Source organism: Streptopelia decaocto, assembly GCF_964273445.1.
Source record: "Streptopelia decaocto genome assembly, chromosome: 26".
Lineage (NCBI taxonomy): Eukaryota > Metazoa > Chordata > Aves > Columbiformes > Columbidae > Streptopelia > Streptopelia decaocto.
In genome coordinates, this window is record NC_138681.1 from 2424845 (window position 1) to 2446952 (window position 22108).

General features: G+C 63.6%; 3 protein-coding genes across 3 annotated transcripts in view; 2 read left to right on the top strand and 1 right to left on the bottom strand.

Annotated features, from left to right (window-relative positions):
• SH2D2A (SH2 domain containing 2A) overlaps nucleotides 1-5926 on the bottom strand; it is a gene marked incomplete at its 3' end in the record, with an annotated part of 11449 nt that extends 5523 nt beyond the window's left edge. The window contains exons 1-5 of the mRNA XM_082073236.1: nucleotides 5565-5926; nucleotides 4427-4578; nucleotides 3139-3293; nucleotides 245-334; nucleotides 3-160 (exon numbers count right to left, since the gene is read on the bottom strand). Of these exons, the coding sequence (XP_081929362.1) occupies nucleotides 3-160; nucleotides 245-334; nucleotides 3139-3293; nucleotides 4427-4578; nucleotides 5565-5892 (883 nt within the window). The 5' untranslated portion in view covers nucleotides 5893-5926. The remainder of the gene's footprint in view (nucleotides 1-2; nucleotides 161-244; nucleotides 335-3138; nucleotides 3294-4426; nucleotides 4579-5564) is intronic.
• A 1150-nt stretch (nucleotides 5927-7076) lies between these two features.
• On the top strand, nucleotides 7077-9241 carry LOC309450462 (death-associated protein kinase 2-like). Its single transcript, XM_082073327.1, has 6 exons — nucleotides 7077-7188; nucleotides 7559-7606; nucleotides 8132-8177; nucleotides 8270-8359; nucleotides 8590-8673; nucleotides 8898-9241. Exons 3-6 carry the CDS (start codon nucleotides 8139-8141, stop codon nucleotides 8946-8948), a joined length of 264 nt encoding a protein of 87 aa, XP_081929453.1. The 5' UTR covers nucleotides 7077-7188; nucleotides 7559-7606; nucleotides 8132-8138; the 3' UTR covers nucleotides 8949-9241.
• Nucleotides 9242-9789: 548 nt separating this feature from the next.
• INSRR (insulin receptor related receptor) lies at nucleotides 9790-21612 on the top strand (the record flags this gene model as incomplete). The annotated part of the gene is made up of 22 exons (XM_082073128.1): nucleotides 9790-9883; nucleotides 11549-12100; nucleotides 13581-13893; nucleotides 13982-14124; nucleotides 14265-14409; nucleotides 14495-14709; nucleotides 14779-14905; nucleotides 15078-15316; nucleotides 15396-15563; nucleotides 16911-17100; nucleotides 17224-17265; nucleotides 17374-17639; nucleotides 17793-17929; nucleotides 18452-18617; nucleotides 18789-18897; nucleotides 19032-19102; nucleotides 19675-19904; nucleotides 19984-20094; nucleotides 20178-20337; nucleotides 20621-20750; nucleotides 20840-20974; nucleotides 21142-21612. 22 exons carry the CDS (start codon nucleotides 9790-9792, stop codon nucleotides 21404-21406), a joined length of 4008 nt encoding a protein of 1335 aa, XP_081929254.1. The 3' UTR covers nucleotides 21407-21612.
• Nucleotides 21613-22108: the final 496 nt, after the last annotated feature.

Below are 22108 nucleotides of genomic sequence, written 5' to 3' on the forward strand. Positions count from 1 at the left end.
GCACGGCACCGTCAGCAACTCGTCGTACGGCGCCACCGGCGCCGCGCTGTAGTGCCGCAGCAGCTCGGCCAGCTCGGCGTGGGCGCTGCGCTCGCCCAGGATCACGTAGCGCCCGTCCGGCAGCTGGTCCAGGACGAAGTGCCGGCAGCGGTCGCTGCCCCTGGGGAGAGCGGCGGCGGGACGGGGTCGGCACGGCCGCGGAGCAGCCGCGGTGCCCCCTGGGGTGGGCGCGGGGGTCCCTCACCTGTAGGACAGCACGAAGCCCACGGTGCTCTCGCTGAAGCGCACGAGGAAGCAGCCGGGGGGCTGATCCTGCAGCAGCTGCTCCGTTTCCCTGCGGGAAGGGGCTCAGAGCCGCTCGCCCTCACCCCCTTTGCGGGAGCCCCCCCACAACACCCCATGGGACCCCAAACCCCCCACGCCCCCCCAAAACCACCCACTGCCCCATCGCGGCCGACGAGATGGTCATCGAGAACGTGGGCCAGAGCATCCGGCAGGTAAACACCCCAAAACACCCAAAAACACCCCAAAAACACCCCAAAACACTCCAAAACACCCAAAACACCCCCAAAACACCCCCAAAAACACCCCAAAACCACCCACTGCCCCATCGCGGCCGATGAGATGGTCATCGAGTACGTGGGCCAGAGCATCTGCCAGGTAAACACCCCAAAACACCCCCAAAACACCCAAAACCACCCCAAAACCACCCCAAAACACCCCAAAACCAGCCCAAAACCACCCAAAACACCCCCAAAACACCCCAAAACCACCCCAAAAACACCCCAAAACACCCCAAAACCACCCCAAAACCACCCCAAAAACACCCCCAAAACACCCCCAAAACACCCCAAAGCCACCCACTGCCCCATCGCGGCCGACGAGATGGTCATCGAGTACGTGGGCCAGAGCATCCGCCAGGTAAACACCCCAAAACACCCCAAAACACCCAAAACCACCCCAAAACACCCCCAAACACTCAAAACCACCACAAACACACCAAAAACACCCAAAACACCCCAAAACACACAAAAACACCCCCAAAACACCCCAAAACACCCAAAGCACCCCAAAACACCCAAAAAGCACCCCCAAAACACCCCAAAACACCCCAAAAACACCCCAAAACACCCCAAAACCACCCACTGCCCCATCGCGGCTGACGAGATGGTCATCGAGTACGTGGGCCAGAGCATCCGCCAGGTAAACACCCCAAAACACCCCAAAACACCCAAAACCACCCCAAAACACCCCCAAACACTCAAAACCACCACAAACACACCAAAAACACCCAAAACACCCCAAAACACACAAAAACACCCCCAAAACACCCCAAAACACCCAAAGCACCCCAAAACACCCAAAAAGCACCCCCAAAACACCCCAAAACACCCCAAAAACACCCCAAAACACCCCAAAACCACCCACTGCCCCATCGCGGCTGACGAGATGGTCATCGAGTACATGGGCCAGAGCATCCGCCCGGTAAACACCCCAAAAACACCCCCAAAACACCCCAAAAACACCCCAAAACACACAAAAACACCCCCAAAACACCCCAAAACACCCAAAGCACCCCAAAACACCCAAAAAGCACCCCCAAAACACCCCAAAACACCCCAAAAACACCCCAAAACACCCCAAAACCACCCACTGCCCCATCGCGGCTGACGAGATGGTCATCGAGTACGTGGGCCAGAGCATCCGCCCGGTAAACACCCCAAAAACACCCCCAAAACACCCCAAAAACACCCCCAAAACACACAAAAACACCCCCAAAACACCCCAAAACACCCCAAAAACACCCAAAACACCCCAAAACACCCCAAAACACACAAAAACACCCCAAAACCACCCCCAAAACACACAAAAACACCCCCCAAACACCCCAAAACACCCCAAAAACACCCAAAACACCCCAAAACACCCCAATAACACCCCAAAACACCCCCAAAACACCCAAAACACCCCAAAACACCCCAAAAACACCCCAAAACACCCAAAAAACACCCCAAAAACACCCCAAAACACCCCCAAAACACACAAAATCTCACAAAACACCCCAAAACACCCCAAAAACACCCCCAAACACCCAAAAAACACCCCAAAAACACCCCAAAAACACCCCAAAACACCCCAAAACACCCAAAACACCCCAAAACACCCCTAAAACACACAAAAACACACCCAAACACCCCAAAACACCCCCAAAACACCCCAAAACACCCAAAAAACACCCCAAAAACACCCCAAAACACCCCCAAAACACACAAAAACTCACAAAACACCCCAAAACACCCAAAACCACCCCAAAACACCCAAAAACACACAAAAACACCCCCAAAACACCCCAAAACACACAAAACCACACAAAACCACCCCCAAAACACCCCAAGAACACCCCAAACACCCCAAAACACCCCAAAACACCCCCAAAACACCCAAAACACCCCAAAAGCACCCCAAAACACCCCTGAAACACACAAAAACACACAAAACACCCCAAAACACCCCAAAAACACCCCAAAACACCCAAAAAACACCCCAAAAACACCCCAAAACACCCCCAAAACACACAAAAACTCACAAAACACCCCAAAACACCCCAAAACACCCAAAACACCCCAAAACACCCCAAAACACACAAAAACACCCCCAAAACACCCCAAAACACACAAAAACACACAAAAACACACAAAAACACACAAAAACACACAAAACCACCCCCAAAACACCCCAAAAACACCCCAAACACCCCAAAACACCCCAAAACACCCCAAAACACCCCAAAAACACCCAAAACACCCCAAAACACCCCAAAACCACCCACTGCCCCATCGCGGCCGACGAGATGGTCATCGAGTACGTGGGCCAGAGCATCCGCCCGGTAAACACCGCAAAACACCCCAAAACACCCAAAACCACCCCAAAACCACCCCAACATCACCCCAAAACCACCCCAAAACACCCCAAAACACCCCAAATCCACCCACTGCCCCATCGCGGCCGACGAGATGGTCATCGGGTACGTGGGGTTGAGCTCCCCGTTTCAGAGCCGCGGGGTGGGGACGCCGCAAGGGCCGCGTGGCCCCTGGCCGCTGGCGCCCCGTCCCCTGCCTCGGTGTCCCCCGTGCTCACCGGCGGCTGATGAAGCCGTGGAACCACGCGGGGAGCTCGCCCTGGGCGCTCAGCCTCCCCGCCTGCGTCTGCTCGAACCACAGCCTGGTCCGGGCGCGCAGGGCCACCAGCTCCGGCCGCGGGGCCACCTCGGCTGGGGACGACAGCGGAGGGACCTGGGTGGCAACAGGGAGTGGACAGGGGCTCAGGTGGGGACGTGGGGCAGCGTGTGCACCAGGGATGATCCGCTCCAGGGATGCAACTGGGATGGGGACACGCTGGGATGTGACATGGCTGGGATGGGGACACAGCTGGGATGGGGACACAGCTGGGATGGGAACACAGCTGGAATGGGGACACAGCTGGGACACAACTGGGATGGGGACATAGCAGGGAATGTGGCCACAGCTGGGATGGGGCCACAGCTGGGATGCGGACACAACTGGGATGGGGACACAACTGGTATAGGGACACAGCTGGGATGTGACACGGCTGGGATGGGGACACAGCTGGGACAGGGACACAGCTGAGATGGGGACACAAATGGGATGTGGCACAGCTGGGATGGGGACACAGCTGGAAGGGGGACACAGCTGGGATGTGACATGGCTGGGATGGGGACAGAGCTGGGATGGGGACACAAACGGGATGGGGACACAGCTGGGAATGGGGACACAGCTGGGATGTGACATGGCTGGGATGGGGACACAACTGGGATGGGGACATAGCTGGAATGGGGACATAGCTGGGATGGGGACACAGCTGGGATGGGGACACAGCTGGGACACAACGGATGGGGGCATAGCAGGGAATGGGGACACAACTGGGATGGGGACATAGCTGGGATGGGGACACAACTGGGATGTGACATGGCTGGGATGAGGACACAACTGGGATGGGGACACAAACGGGATGGGGACATAGCTGGGATGGGGACACAGCTGGGATGGGGACACAAACGGGATGGGGACACAGCTGGAATGGGGACATGGCTGGGATGGGGACACAGCTGGGACACAACTGGAATGGGGACACAGCTGGGATGGGGACACAGCTGGGATGGGGACACAAGTGGGATGGGGACACAGCTGGGATGTGACACAGCTGGGATGGGGACACAACTGGGATGGGGACACAACTGGGATGGGGTCTCTGCCCCCGCTGCCGTGGATCCACGCTGGACCCCCTTCCCGCGTCTCCCCCAGGGCTCGTGCTGGGCGCCGAGGACACTGTCCCCATGGGAGGGTGAGCTCGGGAGTGCTGGCGTGGGGACATGGGGGGACGGACCCTTCGCAGCCCAATGTCCCACCGTGCCGTGTGCGTCGCGGTGTCCCGGGGGCAGCTCCGCTCCCTGGGGCTGGATTGGGCTTGTGTCGGGTCCTATCCTGCCACTGGCCACGTTGTCCTCACCGATGGGTCTGAAGGTGCTGAAGAGGGGCCGGTCGCCATCCATGGGGTCCCCTGTCCCAGCGAGAAACAGGCTCAGCGCCGCGAAACCTCCCCTGGGGTCCCAAAATGGCACCGTGCCCCATGGCTGCCCACAGGGCGCTGGGACGTGGGGGCTCCATGACTGCCCACAGGGCGCTGGGACGTGGGGGCTCCGTGACCGCCCACAGGGCGCTGGGACATGGGGGCTCCATGACTGCCCACAGGGCGCTGGGACGTGGGGGCTCCGTGACCGCCCACAGGGCGCTGGGACGTGGGGTCTCCATGACCCCCCATGGGCTGCTCTTGACCCTGCCTGGGTGAGGGGTGTCTTGCCATGTGTCCCCCATTCTTGGGCTCATCCCTCTGCTTCCCCAGGGGGGCAAGAAGGGACGGTGACCCCGGAACTCGGAGAACCGGGGGGACGGAACGGCGTCCGTAACCGGCGCCGGCGCCCGGGGCCGTGGCTGCCAAAGCGAAACAAAACAACCCAAACCACAACGAGCCAACGCGGGGAGCGCCAAGGAGGCAAATTCAGCTCAGGTCCTGCCCGGGTGTGGCGGTGCCGTTGGGGACAATGGTGTCCCCAGCTCGTGGGGGTCCCCCGTCCACATAGGGGTGTTGTGTGGGGGTTCATCCCCACTTTCTCACCCAGTGTTTGGCCTCAGAGAGGCAGCTCGGGGGGATTTTGCTCGTGGGTGCGCTGTGCTCGTTTCACCCCCCACCCCGGTGATGTGAGTGTGGGTCAAATCGGGCTTGAAACAGAGTAAAGCCCGGCCTAACTCCATAGGCCCTTCCTAGGCTGGATCTCCCTCCTCAGAGGGGCTGGGAAAGGCAGGGGACCCCACTCCTGCTCCCGCACCCCCCGTCCTGCACCCTTCCCCATGGAGCACCCGCGTTGCCCCGGCGCTTGTCCATCCGGAGCCCCCCGCTCGGGGTTTGCCCCCCGGCCCTTTTTGTCCCATCCCAGCACAAATCCAGCGCCATGCAGACCCAGCCCCATCTCCCAGCCCTGTACCCACCTCCGCCCAGCCACGCCGGGCCCCGGGGGTCCATGGCGGCGCTTTGCCGGCGCTTTGCCGGCGCTTTGCCTGCGCCGCTGCCTGCGCTGCCTGCAACGGGCAGGAAGTGGCAACCGAAGCCACAAGAGCTGTTGTGCGATGGCGAGGTGTCACGGCGAGGCCGTGTGGGGCAGCACAGGCTGCAGGGGCAGCGGGTGACACCGGTGTGACACCGGTGGGACGCCAGGACCCTCGGCATGGGCTGCGTTGGCACAGGTCTCGCCGGCCCCTCGACACCAACCGCTCGCTGGCACGTCCGCAAAGGGCTCTTTGTTCGGCCCGTCCACATCGCGGCATCTGGTGCCACCGGTTCGGGGGCAGCGGGGCTCGGTGAGCCTGGCCTTGTGCTGGGAGCCGGGATGCGGTGGCGGGAGCGGTGGGATCCGGCATCATTTGGAAGGCTGCGGTGCCTTCTTGGAGCTGGGCACATCCTGGGATGACATGGGGACATCGCAGCTGCCAGCAGCGCCGGCTCTGAGCCTCACCGGCCAGGATGCCCCATCCCAGCAGTGCCAGGCTTGGTCTAGGACGCCCCATCCCAGCAGTGCCAGGCTTGGCCAGGACACCCCATACGGCAGTGCCAGGCTTGGCCAGGACTCCCCATGCGGCAGTGCCAGGCTTGGCCAGGACACCCCATGCGGCAGTGCCAGGCTTGGTCTAGGACGCCCCATCCGGCAGTGCCAGGCTTGGTCTAGACACCCCATCCGGCAGTGCCAGGCTTGGCCAGGACACCCCATGCGGCAGTGCTAGGCTTGGTCTAGGACGCCCCATCCGACAGTGCCAGGCTTGGCCAGGACGCCCCATCCGGCAGTGCCAGGCTTAGTCTAGGAAACACCATCCCAGCAGTGCCAGGCTTGGCCAGGACGCCCCATCCGGCAGTGCCAGGCTTGGTCTAGGACACCCCATCCGGCAGTGCCAGGCTTGGTCTAGGACGCCCCATCCGGCAGTGCCAGGCTTGGTCTAGGACACCCCATCCGGCAGTGCCAGGCTTGGCCAGGACTCCCCATCCGGCAGTGCCAGGCTTGGTCTAGGACGCCCCATCCGGCAGTGCCAGGCTTGGTCTAGGACACCCCATCCGGCAGTGCCAGGCTTGGCCAGGACTCCCCATCCGGCAGTGCCAGGCTTGGCCAGGACGCCCCATCCGGCAGTGCCAGGCTTGGCCAGGACTCCCCATCCGGCAGCACCAGGCTTGGCCAGGACGCCCCATCCGGCAGTGCCAGGCTCTGGCGAGTGCGATGGAGCTGGCACCGGGTGGCACTGGGTCAGCTGTGCCAGGTGGTGGCTTTGCGAGCCCCGGGGTGCGACGGTGCCCCCAGCACGCGCTGTGGCACCAGCCCCGGCTTTCGCCACCTTAAGAAACCCGTCCCTCCCCGCCACCTTCACACCCTCCGCTCCGCTTCCCCTCGGCGCCGCCGTGCAGGGTTGTCACCGCTCAGCCGGGTTTCCTGCTCGCAATCCTCACCCTGACGGGCGCTGAGCGGCCGCGGTGCCTTGGGGACATCGACCAGGGGGACACGGCTGGTCCCGCTGGATGCTGGAGGAGCCGCAGCTCCCGGGAAGCGCCGGGACCTCGAGGACCCTCGAGGTGAGGGTGCCGGGGTCAGGAATCCATCCTGGCGCGGGGAGCCCGGGCTCGGGGAACACCCCAGTGCATCGGAACCGGCTGCGGGGGTCGGGGGTCCCGGGTGCTTTTTGGCAAAGGGACACTGGGGAGCAGCCTGCGGGGTCGTTGCCCTGGTCCCCCCCGTTTTCTGGCCGGTGCTGGGGTGTTCGCTGGGTGATGTGGGGCCGCTCGTGCCTCAGTTTCCCTCCCTCCCAAAGCAGCGCGGTGCGGGGGGCTGTCAGTGAGCGACAGGGAGCTCGGCCGCCTGTGTCCGTCCCCAGGGGACAAATGGACACGCCGTGCCCACGGGCAGACCCTGTGGCTGTGTCACACGGTGGGGACGGTGCCGCAGGTCCAGCCGCGGTCGCCCCACACACGAAGCAGCCTGGGGACCGTCACCGTGAGCCGCTGTCCCTGTCCCCTCATCACATCCCATCCCATCCCATCATCCCATCATCCCATCCCATCCCATCACCCCATCCCATCCCATCCCATCCCATCCCATCCCATCCCATCCCATCATCCATCCCATCCCATCCCATCCCATCCCATCCCATCCCATCCCATCATCCTGTCCCATCATCCCGTCCCATCATCCCATCCCATCCCATCATCCCATCCCATCCCATCCCATCCCATCCCATCCCATCCCATCATCAATCCCATCCCATCATCCCATCCCATCCCATCCCATCCCATCCCATCCCATCCCATCCTCCCATCCCATCATCCCGTCCCATCCCATCCCAACCAATCCCATCCCACCCCATCAATATCCCATCCCATCCCATCCCATCATCCTGTCCCACCCCATCCCATCCCATCATCCCATCATCCCACCCCATCGCATCCCATCCCACCCCTGTCCCCATGGTGGGTGTGTGGGGCTGGACCCCCGCTGCCCCCCACCCCTGCTGTGCTGCAGGCACCGCATGACAGCGGCCGAGTGCCTGGTGCACCCCTGGATCAAGGTCAGCGGGACGGGACAGGACAGGGGGTGGCGGGTGCCAGACCCCGGGAGCGGCTGGGGACACGGTGACAGCGCCGTGTCCTCGGCCGGCAGCCGCGGAGCCGGCAGCAGCCGCTGAACCGCAGCCGTTTCTCCATCAACATGAAGAACTTCCGCACATTCAACGCTCGCAGGAAATGGAAGGTGAAGGGGGTGCTGGCCTGGGGGGGGTCACCCAGCAGCAGGTTCCCCCCACCCACGGGGTCACCCAGCAGCGGGGTCCCCCCACCCGCGGGGTCCCGAAGGACCTTGGGCCGTGCTCTACCCCAGGGCTGGCTGCGTCTTGGGGGTCTATGGGGGGACGTAGTGCTGTGGGGTGGGGGGGCAGAGCAGGGGAGCGGCCCCCCCGGCCCCCCACCCTCCTGCCCCCCCAGCTCTCCTATAACATGTTGTCCGCCTGCAACCGGCTCCGCCGCACGTGGTTGCTCTGCGGCTTGAGGAGGGAGGACGAGGAGCTGGTGAGCGGCACCCGGACCCCCCCGGCACGGGCTGGGTGGGGGGAGAGGAGCTTTGGGGGACCTGGCCCCCCACATCGCGGGGGGGCTGTGCAGTGGATGTGCAATGGGGGTGTCCCCATTGCCTGGGGTGCCCTGTCCCCTGGGGGCGGTGTCCTCTCTCCTGGAGGGTCCTGTCCCCCGGGGGGGTTCATGCCCCATCCCTCCGACCCCCCCTGTGTCCCCAGTGCCGCTGTGAGAGCGACCAGGAGGGGGACGGGGGGGCAGCCACCCCGTAACGCTGCTGCGCCGGCAGAGAAGCAGCTGCTCCTGAGCCCCCCCGAGAGGAGACAGGACCCCCCCAGAGAGGGGCCACCCCCCCCGAGGAGCCCTGGGGGGGCGTCCCCGTCTCCCCATCCTGGTGGCAGAAGCACAACCAGCGTTCCAGTCCGGCCCCAGTGCTCCCAGTCCTGCAGTGCTGGGGGGTCACTGGGGCAGCGGCCCCTACTCCTGCCCCCCCCGTCTTTGCTGGGGCTGCCCCACGGCCAAGACCCTCATCGCTGCCCCCTCCCAGTATGAGAAATAAACGCGCCCCCCCCCATCCATCCTCCTCTCCCGGTACTGAGCACCCAACGCCTTCCTCCCGCTCCTCCCCCTCCTCACCGCAGGGTGCCGGGGGTGGGACGTGGGGGTCCTGGCACCCAAACTGACCATGCAGGGTGACCCTTGTGTCACCCCCTCGGGGAGCGGGGGGGGTTCTCCATCGGGGCTCAGCTGCTTCCCCAGCATCCCCACGCTGGAGCGACCCCGACCCTCCCGCTCCACTGGGGAAACTGAGGCAGGACGCAGCCGTTCCCTCCCAGCCCCCTCCGGCGCGGGGGGAGCCGCCCTGTTTTCTCCCCTCTATTTCCCAAACAAGCCCTGGCCCCGGCCCCGCACAGTTGTCAGGTTAAATATTTAGTGTACGGCAGCCGAAAACAAAAGTGAAGGGGCCGCAGGATCGGGGCGAGGGCCGCGGGGGCCCTGGGGCCGCCCCCATCCCGACGTGTGCTGGGGAGGGACACGGCGTGCGGGGCCGGACGCGGTGCAGCGGTGCCCGAGGCGGGACGGGGACGGGACGCCGGGGTCCCCCGCTCGGGGATGGGGACGAGGGTGCTGGGCGCCCTGCGGCTGGGGGGGACGCTGCTGCTCCTCGGCTCCCTCCCGCTGCCCCCCGTGGGTGCCCCCTCCGAAAGTAAGTGCATGGAAAGCGGGGTTGGGGGGGGTTTTGCTGGGGGGGGCGCTGAGTCTGCACGGGGGTTTAAACCTCAAGGCAAAGCTTCTTCGACGCTCCCTGCCTCAGTTTCCCCCCACCGCTGTATGGAAGAGTGTGGGACCCCCCCGTGGCTGGGACAGCAAGGGGGGAGCACAGCGGGGGGCTCGGCTGGAGCCGGGGGCATCGATCGCTCGGCTCCATCAGGAGTTGGGAAGGTGGAAAATTGTAACCAGGGTTGGCCCCTCCGCTCCCAGTGCTGCTGCTGGGATGGAAAACAGCTGGGGAGGGGGCGGCAGGCCGGGGGGGGTGGGTCTCACCTCTCCCAGCCATAGCGGGGGCACATGTGGGGTCCTGTCCCAGCTCTGCTGCTGGTGGGGGCTGGGGACACCAGGACGGCTGGTTCAGGGTCCGTCCGTCTGTCCTGCCTTCCTTTCTCCCCGCCGCCCCGTGCCTCAGTTTCCCCAAGCATTAGGGGTGCACTGGGGAGGTGGGAGTGATGGAGGGGGGAAGGTACCAGGGGGGCCGGGGGATGCTCCGTCACTGTGTCCCCACCAGGGACCCCTGTCCCCTCTCTGCCCCCACTCAGGGACACGGGGAACCCCTGTCCCCTCGCTCCTCCAGTTTTCCCTGTGCAGTGGCAGGATGGGGTGACATTGCCAAGGTCAGGGAAGGTGGCATCACCAGTGGGGGCTGCGACACCTTGGCTGGTGCCACCGCCGGTCCATCACCCCCATGGGAGGAGGGAGGAGACCCCCGTGTCCTCCCTGGGGATGGGGGACAGGACCCGGAGTCCCCCAGGGTGGCACCATCCTGAGCCGTGTGCCATGTGCCGTATGGTGGCCGGCGGGTCCCTGCGGTGGGGCGGCCGAGCCGGGGTGCCGGCGCTGCGCGGTGTTTAGGGTTCACACCGAGCTGCCGTGTTTGCTCCGGCTGTTTACAGTAAATCCTGCTCTGGGATCTCGGCAGCTTCTTTCCACCATAAATCAGCATCAGGTTTCAGGCTGGGGATGCTGCCGCTGGGAAGCCGCTGGCTCGTCCCGGCTCTCACATCCCCACCGGTACCGGAGAGCGGGAGATGCTTGGCCTCCGGCGACCCCCGATGCGCCAGCTCCATGCCGGGGTCCGGGTGGAAAAGGCAAACCCACTGCCCGTGGGCGCTGGGGTAGCCCCATGTGCCCCATTAACCGCCTGGGCACCACGCTGGGGCGTTAACGGGATCAACCTCATGGGAGCTGCTGCCCCACTGGGGGGAGGACACTGTGAGCCCCCCACGGCTGCCCAATGGCTCTGGGAAAGGGAGAAGCCCTTTGCACCCCCAGCCAGTCCCCCAGGGGTGCGCAACGGTCTGGGACGTGTTGCTGGGGCTGACACGGCCGCCCGGGCAGCCAGACCTCGTTAGCGTCACCGCTCGCTGCGTGCCGGACACGTCGTGCCCCGCAGAGCCGCGGCGCGCCGGCCGCCTGTCACAGCCGCTCACGGCCGCCCAAACCAATTGTAGCCACATTTGACAGGCAAGGGATATTAAACTCCCCTCCTGAACATCGCTGGGAGCAGCGCGGGGGGGTCGCTGGGTGGTGGTGGTGGTGGCGGGGGGGGCAGCTGCCCCGTCCCTGCTGCCCACGGGTTCCCCTCTCGCCACCCCAGTCTGCGGCAGCATGGACATCCGCAATGACATCTCCCAGCTGCAGAAGCTGGAGAACTGCTCCATCATCGAGGGCAACCTGCAGATCCTGCTCATGTTCACCACGGGCGCCGAGGACTTTCGGGGGCTCAGCTTCCCGCGCCTGCTCATGATCACCGAGTACCTGCTCCTCTTCCGCGTCTACGGGCTGGAGAGCCTGCGGGATCTCTTCCCCAACCTCTCCGTCATCCGCGGCACCAACCTCTTCTTCAGCTACGCCCTGGTCATCTTCGAGATGCCGCATCTGCGCGACGTGGGGCTGCACAGCCTGGGCCACGTCCTGCGCGGCTCCATCCGCATCGAGCGCAACCAGGAGCTGTGCCACCTCTCCACCATCGACTGGGGGCTGCTGCTGCCCGACGCCGTGGACAACACCTACATCGTGGGGAACAAGTTGGCCGAAGAGTGCGCCGACGTCTGCCCGGGCATCCTGGACGTGGAGAAGCCGTGCGCGCAGACCAGCGTCAACGGGCAGCTGGATTATCGCTGCTGGACGTCCAGCTACTGCCAGAAAGGTGGGTGCCGGCGGCGCGGGGGGCGCTTTGCTGGGATGGCACTGCGGCAGCTGTGGGGTGAACTGGGAGGGCACTGGGAAGGGCCGGTGGAGGCACGAGGAGACGGCAGGCTCCGGCACGCGGTTGTCGCTCGCCGGCTGCCGGGAGCGTGCCGTGCCGGCAGCGCGGCGGGGTAACTGGATCCGCACTGTATCATCCTCCGGAGGAGAGGCCAGCGCCTGGCTGCCGTGTTTGCCCAGTGGAGGTAAATACGGGCCCCTCCCGGGCTCATTTGCTGTAAACAGGAGGACTGGTAATGAAATATGTACTATAAACACAGATCTTTATCAGGCTGTAACCTCGGCTGCAATGGGCAACTGGGGCTCGGCACGAGCTGAGCCTCACCCCATCTGTCTGTCTTGCTGTCTGTCCGTGTGGCCCTTTGTCTGCCCATCCAGCTGGTCACACATTCACCTGGCCATCCATCCGCTCACCATTTGGCCGTCCCTCTGTCGCTGCATCCATCCTTCCATCCATTCGTGTATCCCTTCGCTCATTCCTCCATCCCTGCATCCATCCATTCCTGCATCCATTCATCATCTTTCCCTCTATCCCTGCATCTCTCCATCGCTCACCCCACCATCCTTCCATTCCAGCATCCAACTCACCGTTCATTCCTGCATCACTCCACCCATCCCTGCACCCACCATCCCTGCATCCATCACTCTATCCATCCATCCCTACATCCTTCTGTCCCTGCATCCATCCCTCCATCCCTGCACCCTCCATCCCTGCACCCACCATCCCTGCATCCCTCCATCTATCTCTCCATCCATCCCTTCATCCCTGCACCCACCATCCCTGCATCCATCCATCTCTCCATTCATCCTTACATCCTTCCATCCCTGCATCCATCCATCCATCCCTGCACTCACCATCCCTGCATTCATCCCTCTATCCATCCATCCCTCCATCCTTCCATCCCTGCATCCATCCCTGCACCCACCATTCCTGCATCCATCCATCTCTCCATCCGTCCCTACATCCATCCATCCCTGCATCCATCCCTTCATCCCTGCACCCACCATCCCTGCATTCATCCATCTCTCCATCCGTCCCTACATCCTTCCGTCCCTGCGTCCATCCCTCTATCCATCCATCCCCACATCCTTCTGTCCCTGCACCCATTCCTCCATCCCTGTACCCACCATCCCTGCTTCCATCCCTCTATCCATCCATCCCTACATCCTTCCATCCCTGCATCCACCTCTCCATCCATCCCTACATCCTTCCATCCCTGCATCCATCCCTCTTTCCATCCCTCCATCTGCCCGGCCACCCCTCCGCCCCTCTCCCCTCAGCAGCCCCCCACAGCCCTTCCCACCTCTTCCCTCTCCCCCCACACAAACCCCGGGCCCCCAGCCTCACCATCCTGCCCCAGCGCCGGGCGATTGCACCTACAGGACTCTCCTTGCCCACGGCACCGTCTGTCTCCCCACAGTGTGCCCCTGCGGCGCGGGCTCGGCGTGCACGGCGACGGGCGAGTGCTGCCACGCCGAGTGCCTGGGGGGCTGCGGGCGACCCCGCGACAACCGCGCCTGCGTCGCCTGCCGCCACTTCCACTTCAACGGCCACTGCCTGCCCTCCTGCCCGCCGCGCACCTACGAGTACGAGGGCTGGCGCTGCGTCACGGCCGAGTACTGCGCCAGCCTCCGCAAAGTCTCCGACAACCCCCGCGACGCCTCCAAGTTCGTCATCCACCAGCGCCAATGCCTCTCCGAGTGTCCCTCGGGTTATACCAGGAATGACAGCAGGTCGGAGGGGGGTCTCCGGTGTCCCCCGGCACCGGCATGGCCGTGGCGCGGTGCCTGGCTCATGTCTTGTCCCCATTCCCGCCCGCAGCATCTTCTGCCACAAGTGTGAGGGGCTGTGTCCCAAGGAGTGCAAGGTGGGCACCAAGACCATCGACTCGACGAGGGCGGCGCAGGAGCTGGGGGGCTGCACCCTCATCGAGGGGAACCTCATCCTCAACATCCGCCGGGGCTGTGAGTGCCGGATCCGGCCCCTCACAACCTGACTGGGGCGGGAGACCTGCTGTGGGGCGCAGGGGTGAAGGATGGGGGTCACGGGGTGAGTGAATGGGGGTGTCCCCCTCCCTGCGCTCACACACGTGGGTTGTCCCCAGATAACCTGGCATCGGAGCTGCAGAGCAGCCTGGGGCTCATTGAGACCATCACTGGCTTCCTGAAGATCAAACACTCCTTTGCCCTCGTCTCCTTGTCCTTCTTCAAGAACCTCAAGCTGATCCGTGGAGACTCCATGGTGGATGGGTGGGTGCGGGGTGTGGGTTTGGGGGGGACACGTGGGTTTGAGGGTGGCTCTGCTCACCCCCTCCATCCACATCTTCCCCTCCAGGAATTACACCCTATATGTCCTGGACAACCAGAACCTGCAGCAGCTCTGGGACTGGAACCACCACGTCCTCTCCATCCCCGTGGGCAAGATGTACTTTGCCTTCAACCCCAAGCTGTGCCTGGCCGAGATCTACCACATGGAGGAGGTGACGGGCACCAAGGGACGGCAGAACAAGGCGGAGATCAACCCCCGCACCAACGGCGACCGGGCGTCCTGTGAGTAACGGGGTCAGGGACACCCAGAGTCACCGTGACCTCCTGTCTGAACGCCGTCACCTCTCCCAGGCAAAACCCAGACCCTGCGCTTCATCTCCAACGTCACCGAGTCCGACCGCATCTTCCTCAAGTGGGAGCGGTACCGGCCCCCCGAGTACCGGGACCTCCTCAGCTTCATCGTCTACTACAAGGAGTCGTAAGTGGCCCTTGTCCCCATCCTTCACTTGTCCCCATCGTGGAGGGCTCAGGGACCCCAGACCATGGTGGGGTGACACAAGCTGGGGTGACACAAGGCTGTTGGGCCCTGGGGGGGTGTCGTGCAATTGGGAGGGAGTCCCAGGACCCCCCTGATGCCCAGGGTGGGTCAGACCCTTCCAGAACGTGTCGGAGTACGTGGGGCAGGATGCCTGCGGGGCGCAGAGCTGGAACGTGCTGGACGTGGACCTGCCGCTCAGCAGCGAGCAGGCGCCGGGGGTGGCCCTGCTCAACCTGCGCCCCTGGACCCAATACGCCATCTTCGTCCGCGCCATCACCCTCACCACCGCTGAGGAGGGGCGCAACTATGGGGCGCAGAGCGAGGTGGTCTACATCCGCACCATGCCAGCGGGTAAGGGGCTGGGAGGCGGCTGGGCATGCCCGTGGTGGCCCCCCCAAAGACAGACTGACCCCGCTTCGTGTCCGCCCAGCCCCGACGGTGCCCCGGGACGTCATCTCCATGTCCAACTCCTCCTCCCACATCGTGGTGCGCTGGAAGCCGCCCACACAGCGCAACGGCAACATCACCTACTACCTGGTGCTGTGGCAGCAGCTGGCCGAGGACATGGAGCTCTACATCAACGACTACTGCCACAAGGGTGAGGGCAGGCAGGATGGGGACACCAGAAGCATGGGAACACCAGTGGGATGGGGACACCAGTGGGATGGGGACACCAACACGATGGGGACACCAGTGGAATGGGAACACCAGCAGAATGGGGACACCAACAGGATGGGGACACCAGTGGGACAGAGACACCAGTGGGACAGAGACACCATTGGGATGGGGACACCGGTGGGATGGAGGCACCATTGGGATGGGGACAGCAGTGGAGTGGGGACACCAACATGATGGGGACACCAGCAGAATTGAGACACCAACAGGATGGGGACACCAGTGGGACAGAGACAGCAGTGGGACGGAGGCAGCAGTGGGATGGAGACACCAGTGGGATGGAGACAGGAGTGGAGTGGGGACACCAAGAGGATGGGGACACCAGTGGGATGGAGATACCGGTGGGATGGAGACACCATTGGGATGGGGACACCATTGGGATGGGTACACCAGTGAGGTGGGAACACCAACATGATGGGGACACCAGCAGAATGGGGACACCAACAGGATGGGGACACCAGTGGGACAGAGACACCAGTGGGACGCAGACACCATTGGGATGGGGACAACGTTGGGATGGGGACACCAGCAAGATGGGAACACCATAATGGTGGGGACACCAGTGGGATGGGGACACCATTGGGATGGGGACACCGTTGGGATGGGTACACCAGTGAGGTGGGAACACCAACATGATGGGGACACCAGCAGAATGGGGACACCAACAGGATGGGGACACCAGTGGGACAGAGACACCAGTGGGATGCAGACACCATTGGGATGGGGACACCGTTGGGATGGGGACACCAGCAAGATGGGGACACCATAATGGTGGGGACACCAGTGGGATGGGGACACCAGTGGGATGGGGACACCATTGGGATGGGGACACCGTTGGGATGGGTACACCAGTGAGGTGGGAACACCAACAGGATGGGGACACCAGTGGGACAGAGACAGCAGTGGGATGCAGACACCATTGGGATGGGGACACCGTTGGGATGGGGACACCAGCAAGATGGGAACACCATAATGGTGGGGACACCAGTGGGATGGGGACACCAGTGGGATGGGGACACCATTGGGATGGGGACACCGTTGGGATGGGTACACCAGCGAGATGGGAACACCAACATGATGGGGACACCAGGAGAATGGGGACACCAACAAGATAGGGTCACCAGTGGGATGGAGACACCAGTGGGATGGAGACACCACTGAGATGGGAACACCAACATGATGGGGACACCAGCGGGATGGGGACACGTTGGTCCCTCCTGCCGAGCCGGGCTCTGGCAGCGCTGCCAGCCCTGCCCATCTCTGCCCGTAGGGCTGAAGCTGCCCACCAGCAGCGCCGACACCCGCTTTGGGGACGGGGACGGCCCCGAGGTGGAGCAGGACGCGGAGGAGCGGTGCTGCCCCTGCCGCCCCGCCGACGGGCAGCTCCGCATGGAGGGGGAAGCCGAGTCCTTCGAGAAGAAGTTTGAGAACTTCCTCCACAACTCCATCACCATCCCCAGGTGCCAACCAGGGGGTCTGCATGTCAGGGATTGCCCCCCAGGCTGGGTGCCTGGGTCTGCCCTGGGTAGGGAGTCCAGTGGCTTCTCCTGGTAGTTCCTCTAACCAATTTCCCACTGTCTCAGGCCACCCTGGAAGGTGACATCCATCAACAAGAACGGGCAGAGGTGAGCGGGGACCACACGAGTCTGAAGGGTCTCCCCTCCCCTGCTCAATTTTGGGGGACAACCCATTCACCCTGAGTCCCTCCTGCCTCGTGTCCCCCTCTCCCGCAGGACCCCGAAGCGGCGCAGGGACGTGGTGGCCGTCACATCCCCGGCCAACACCTCCTCGGCGGAGCCGCCCGCCCCGAGCCGCGCCGGGCGCGAGCCCAAGCCCGACTTCCAGATCTTTGAGGACAAGGTAGTTCGCGACCGGGTGGTGCTGTCGCGGCTGCGACACTTCACCGAGTACCGCATCGACATCCACGCCTGCAACCACGCCGCGCACACCGTGGGCTGCAGCGCCGCCACCTTCGTCTTCGCCAGGACCATGCCCGAGCGTACGTCCCCGCAGCCTCCCCGCTCCCAAACCCATCTGCCTTGGTGATGCTGGGATGCTCTGGGGTCCTGGCACCTTTATGATGGGGATTGGGAATGGGTTGGGGTCCAGGTGGTGCCCCCGGCGGGCTGACCACCTCCGTGCCCCTCTCCAGTGCAAGCTGACAACATTCCTGGCAACGTCACGTGGGAGCCGGCCAGCAAGAACAGCGTCCTGCTACGCTGGGAAGAGCCCAGGAACCCCAATGGGCTCATCCTGAAGTACGAGATCAAGTACAGTCGTGAGAGTGAGGTGAGGAGCCCCCTATGGCACACCCTGCCCGGCCCCACCAGGGGTGGCTACAGAGGCTCGACCCCATCCCATCATCCCATCCCATCATGCCATCCCACCCCACCCCATCCCATCCTACCCGATCCCATCCCATCTCACCATCCCATCCCATCCCACCATCCCATCCCACCCCATCCCATCATACCATCCCACCTCACCCCATCCCATCCTACCCGATCCCATCCCATCCCACCATCCCATCCCATCCCATCCCATCCCATCCCATCCCATCCCATCTCATCCCCCCATCCCACCCCATCCCATCATCCCACCCCATCCCATCTCATCCCCCCATCCCACACCATCCCATCCCATCCCACCCCATCCTATCCCATCCCATCCCATCCCATCCCACCCCACCCCATCCCATCATCCCATCCCATCATCCCACCCCATCCCATCCATCTCCTTTCCCCAAGGCTTGTACAAGGCTGGGGAGCGGGGGATGAAGCCCTCTCTGCCACCTCCTCCTTGTTCCCCCAGGAGGTCACCACTGTTGTCTGCGTCTCCCGCCACCGCTACTCCAAGTACGGGGGGGTCCACCTGGCTCTGCTCCAGCCGGGCAACTACTCAGCCAAGGTCCGGGCCACCTCGCTGGCTGGCAATGGCTCCTGGACGGGGCTCATCAAGTTTTACATCCTGGGGCCAGGTACCTGCAGGGGGCAGTGGGGACACCAGCGGGGACACCAGCGGGGTTCCTGGCCACAGGGCAGGCAGGGAGCGGGGCTGGGAGCTGGGAGGCAGGGGTGCTGCTGGATCAGGGCATGGGGATGTTGGGGATAGTCCCTGAGCCCCGGCCCATGGCCGCCTGCTCCTGCAGCCGAGGAGGAGTCCGGCAGCTTCTACATCCTGCTCACCGTCACGCCCGTGGTCCTCATGGTGCTCATCTCCTGCCTCGCCATCTTCGTCTTCTTCTACAACAAGAAGAGGTAACGAGCCCTCCTGCACCCCCAGGGCTGGGCTGGGGCCGGATCCAGCCAAACCGGGGCTGGGGAAGGGTCATGGGGGAGGTGACATCGTGCCCTTGTCCCCCCATCCTCTAAGCAATATCCACCCCTCGCAGGAGGAACGACGGGTACCCCAGCGGGACGCTCTACACCTCTGTCAACCCTGAGTACTTCAGTGCCTCGGACAGTACGTAGGGACGGGCAGGGGTGTCCCTGTGGGGTCTGCTGTGGCAGTGGTGACAGTGACAGTGGTGGTGACGATAACAGTAATGGTGATGGTCATAGTCATGGTGATAACGGTGATGGTAATGATGATAATGACAGTGATGGTGATGGTGACGGTGATGGTGACGGTGATGGTGATGGTGATGGTTATGGTGACAGTGATGGTGATGGTGATAGCGATGGTGATGGTAATGGTGATGGTAATGGTGATGGTGATGGTAATGGTGATGGTGACGGTGATGGTGATAGTGATGGTGATGGTGATGGTGACGGTGATGGTGATAGTGATGGTGATGGTGATAGTGATGGTGATGGTGATGGTGACTATGATGGTGATGGTGATGGTGATGATGATGGTGACAATGATGGTGACGATGATGGTGATGATGGTGATGGTGATGATGGTGATGGTGATGGTGACGGTGACAGTGATGGTGATGATGATGGTGATGGTGATGATGATGGTGAGGTGACAGTGATGGTGATAGCGATGGTGGTGGTGACGGTGATGGTGTGTTCCCCCTCACCCTGCAGTGTACATCCCCGACGAGTGGGAGGTGTCGCGGGAGAAGATCACGGTGATCCGGGAGCTGGGGCAGGGCTCCTTCGGCATGGTGTACGAGGGGCTGGCGCTGGGGCTGGTTGCTGAGGGAGAGGAGACCAAGGTGGCCCTGAAGACTGTCAACGAGCTGGCCACCATGCGGGAGCGCATCGAGTTCCTCAACGAGGCCTCCGTCATGAAAGCCTTCAAGTGCCACCATGTGGTAGGTGGGCAGCTGGAGGGGAGGGAGGGGACACGGAGGGGTCAGGCTGCTCAAGCGCCACCCCTCTTTGTCCCCCCAGGTGCGTCTGCTCGGTGTGGTGTCCCAGGGCCAGCCGGCTTTGGTCATCATGGAGCTGATGACACGCGGGGATCTGAAGAGCTACCTGCGCTCGCTCAGGCCTGATGCCGAGGTGAGGGGCTGCCATGGTGCCCCATGGGTGAAGGGGCACCCTGGAGGGGTCCCCCCTGAGCCCTGAACCTGTCCGTGGTGCAGAACAACCCCGGGCTGCCGCCGCCGTCGCTGAAGGACATGATCCAGATGGCGGGGGAGATCGCCGACGGCATGGCCTACCTCAACGCCAACAAGTTCGTGCACCGCGACCTGGCCGCCCGCAACTGCATGGTGTCCGAGGACTTCACCGTCAAGATCGGCGGTGGGTGGGCAGCGGCGGGCAGGCTCGCTACAAGGCTGTGTACAAGGCTGGGGAGTGGGGGATGAACCCCCCTCTGCCACCTCCTCCTTGTGGCTACAGAGGCTCAACCCCACCCCATCATCCCATCCCATCTCATCATGCCATCCCACCCCACCCCATCCCATCCTACCCGATCCCATCTCATCATCCCATCCCATCCCATCATGCCATCCCACCCCACCCCATGTCAGCCCGCGCACCCGCTGCTCACACCTTCCTCCTCCTCCTCTTCCTCCTCCGCCAGATTTCGGCATGACCCGGGACATCTACGAGACGGATTATTATCGGAAAGGGGGGAAGGGGCTGCTCCCCGTGCGCTGGATGTCCCCCGAGGCCCTCAAGGACGGCATCTTCAACACGCAGTCTGACGTCTGGTGGGTGCTGGAGGGGGGGTACCGTGCCGTGGGGAGCGCGGAGGGCCCTGGGGGTTCGTCCCCCCGGCTGAGCGGTGACGTGCCGGCAGGTCCTTCGGCGTGGTGCTGTGGGAGATCGCCACGCTGGCTGAGCAGCCCTACCAGGGCATGTCCAACGAGCAGGTCCTGCGCTTCGTCATGGACAACGGCGTCCTGGAGCGGCCCGAAAACTGCCCCGACAAACTGTGAGTCGGGGGGATCCCCCGAGACCCCCACCCTGCTGTGGGAGCCCAGCACCCAGCCCATCACCCTGACCTCTGGTCTCTGCAGCGGGGACACAACCCGGCTGCTGTCTGGATGGCTGTGGGGTGTCAGGACCCCCCCAAACCCACTGTGTGCCCTCTCTCCGCAGCCACGAGCTGATGTGCCTGTGCTGGCAGCAGAACCCCCGCCAGCGGCCGTCCTTCCTCCAGCTCCTGGAGACCATCAAGGACGACATGGCGCCCGCTTTCCGCACCCTCTCCTTCTTCTACAGCCCCGAGAACGGCCGGCGCGGCTCGGGCGAACCCTCCGACGCCGAAACGGATCCATCCCCCGGGGAGGACGAGCCCCCCGCGTCCCCCCTGCCCACCCGCAAGGACCGCAGCCCCGGCCGGCTCCCCAACGGGACAGCCTGACTCTGACCCCGGGGTGTCCCTGGACCCCCATCGGACTCTGTATCCACCCCCCACCCCACATTGCTCCTCCGGCCGCCCCCATCGCCGGGACCCTCTGCGTTATTTATTGCTTCCACGGGCCCAGCCGGCGAGCGGGTGCCTTGGGAAGGAGGGGCAAGCAAAGCCAGGATGCTCCATGGGGTGTGTTTCCCTGGGAATAAATTGGGGTGCCCTGAATTATGGGGAGGGGGCGGGGAGGAGGCCACACTGGTCTTCCCTTTTTTTTTTTGGGGGGGTGGGGGATAAATGGGGGTCTGAGGGCAGGGAGCGGGGTTTAGGGTTCAGGGACACCCCCCATCCGCCTGGCTCTGCTGCCGCTCCCCAGTCACCCAGCAAATAGGTCGGGAGGGTGACCCTCACCTTTTACACGTGGGGAAACTGAGGCACGGGGCAGCCCTGCGGTGGGAGGTGCCTGGGGCTGCCCTCACACCCCCTCCCCATCCTTGGCACTGGGACCAGTGTCAGGGCGGTGCTGGTCCGTGGAAGAGGCGCCACCGTCTCATCTGTGGCCGCGGGATGAATGAGAATAAAGGGGAATGAAGCTCAGCCACGGCGGTGGCTGGTTTGTGGGGGTCGCGGATAGGGGGGTGGCACACGGGGCTTTCCACTCCCCCCCCCCAGCCAGCCCCATCATTTCCTGAGTGTCCCGGCTGCGGCTTTGCC

Bases quoted from the DNA above. Each gene is read 5' to 3' on its own strand.
- LOC309450462 (XM_082073327.1), top strand. From the start codon at position 8,139: ATGACAGCGGCCGAGTGCCTGGTGCACCCCTGGATCAAG. The intron at 8,178-8,269 runs GTCAGCGGGACG...CTCGGCCGGCAG, and splicing joins TGGTGCACCCCTGGATCAAG to CCGCGGAGCCGGCAGCAGCC. The intron at 8,360-8,589 runs GTGAAGGGGGTG...CTGCCCCCCCAG, and splicing joins ACGCTCGCAGGAAATGGAAG to CTCTCCTATAACATGTTGTC.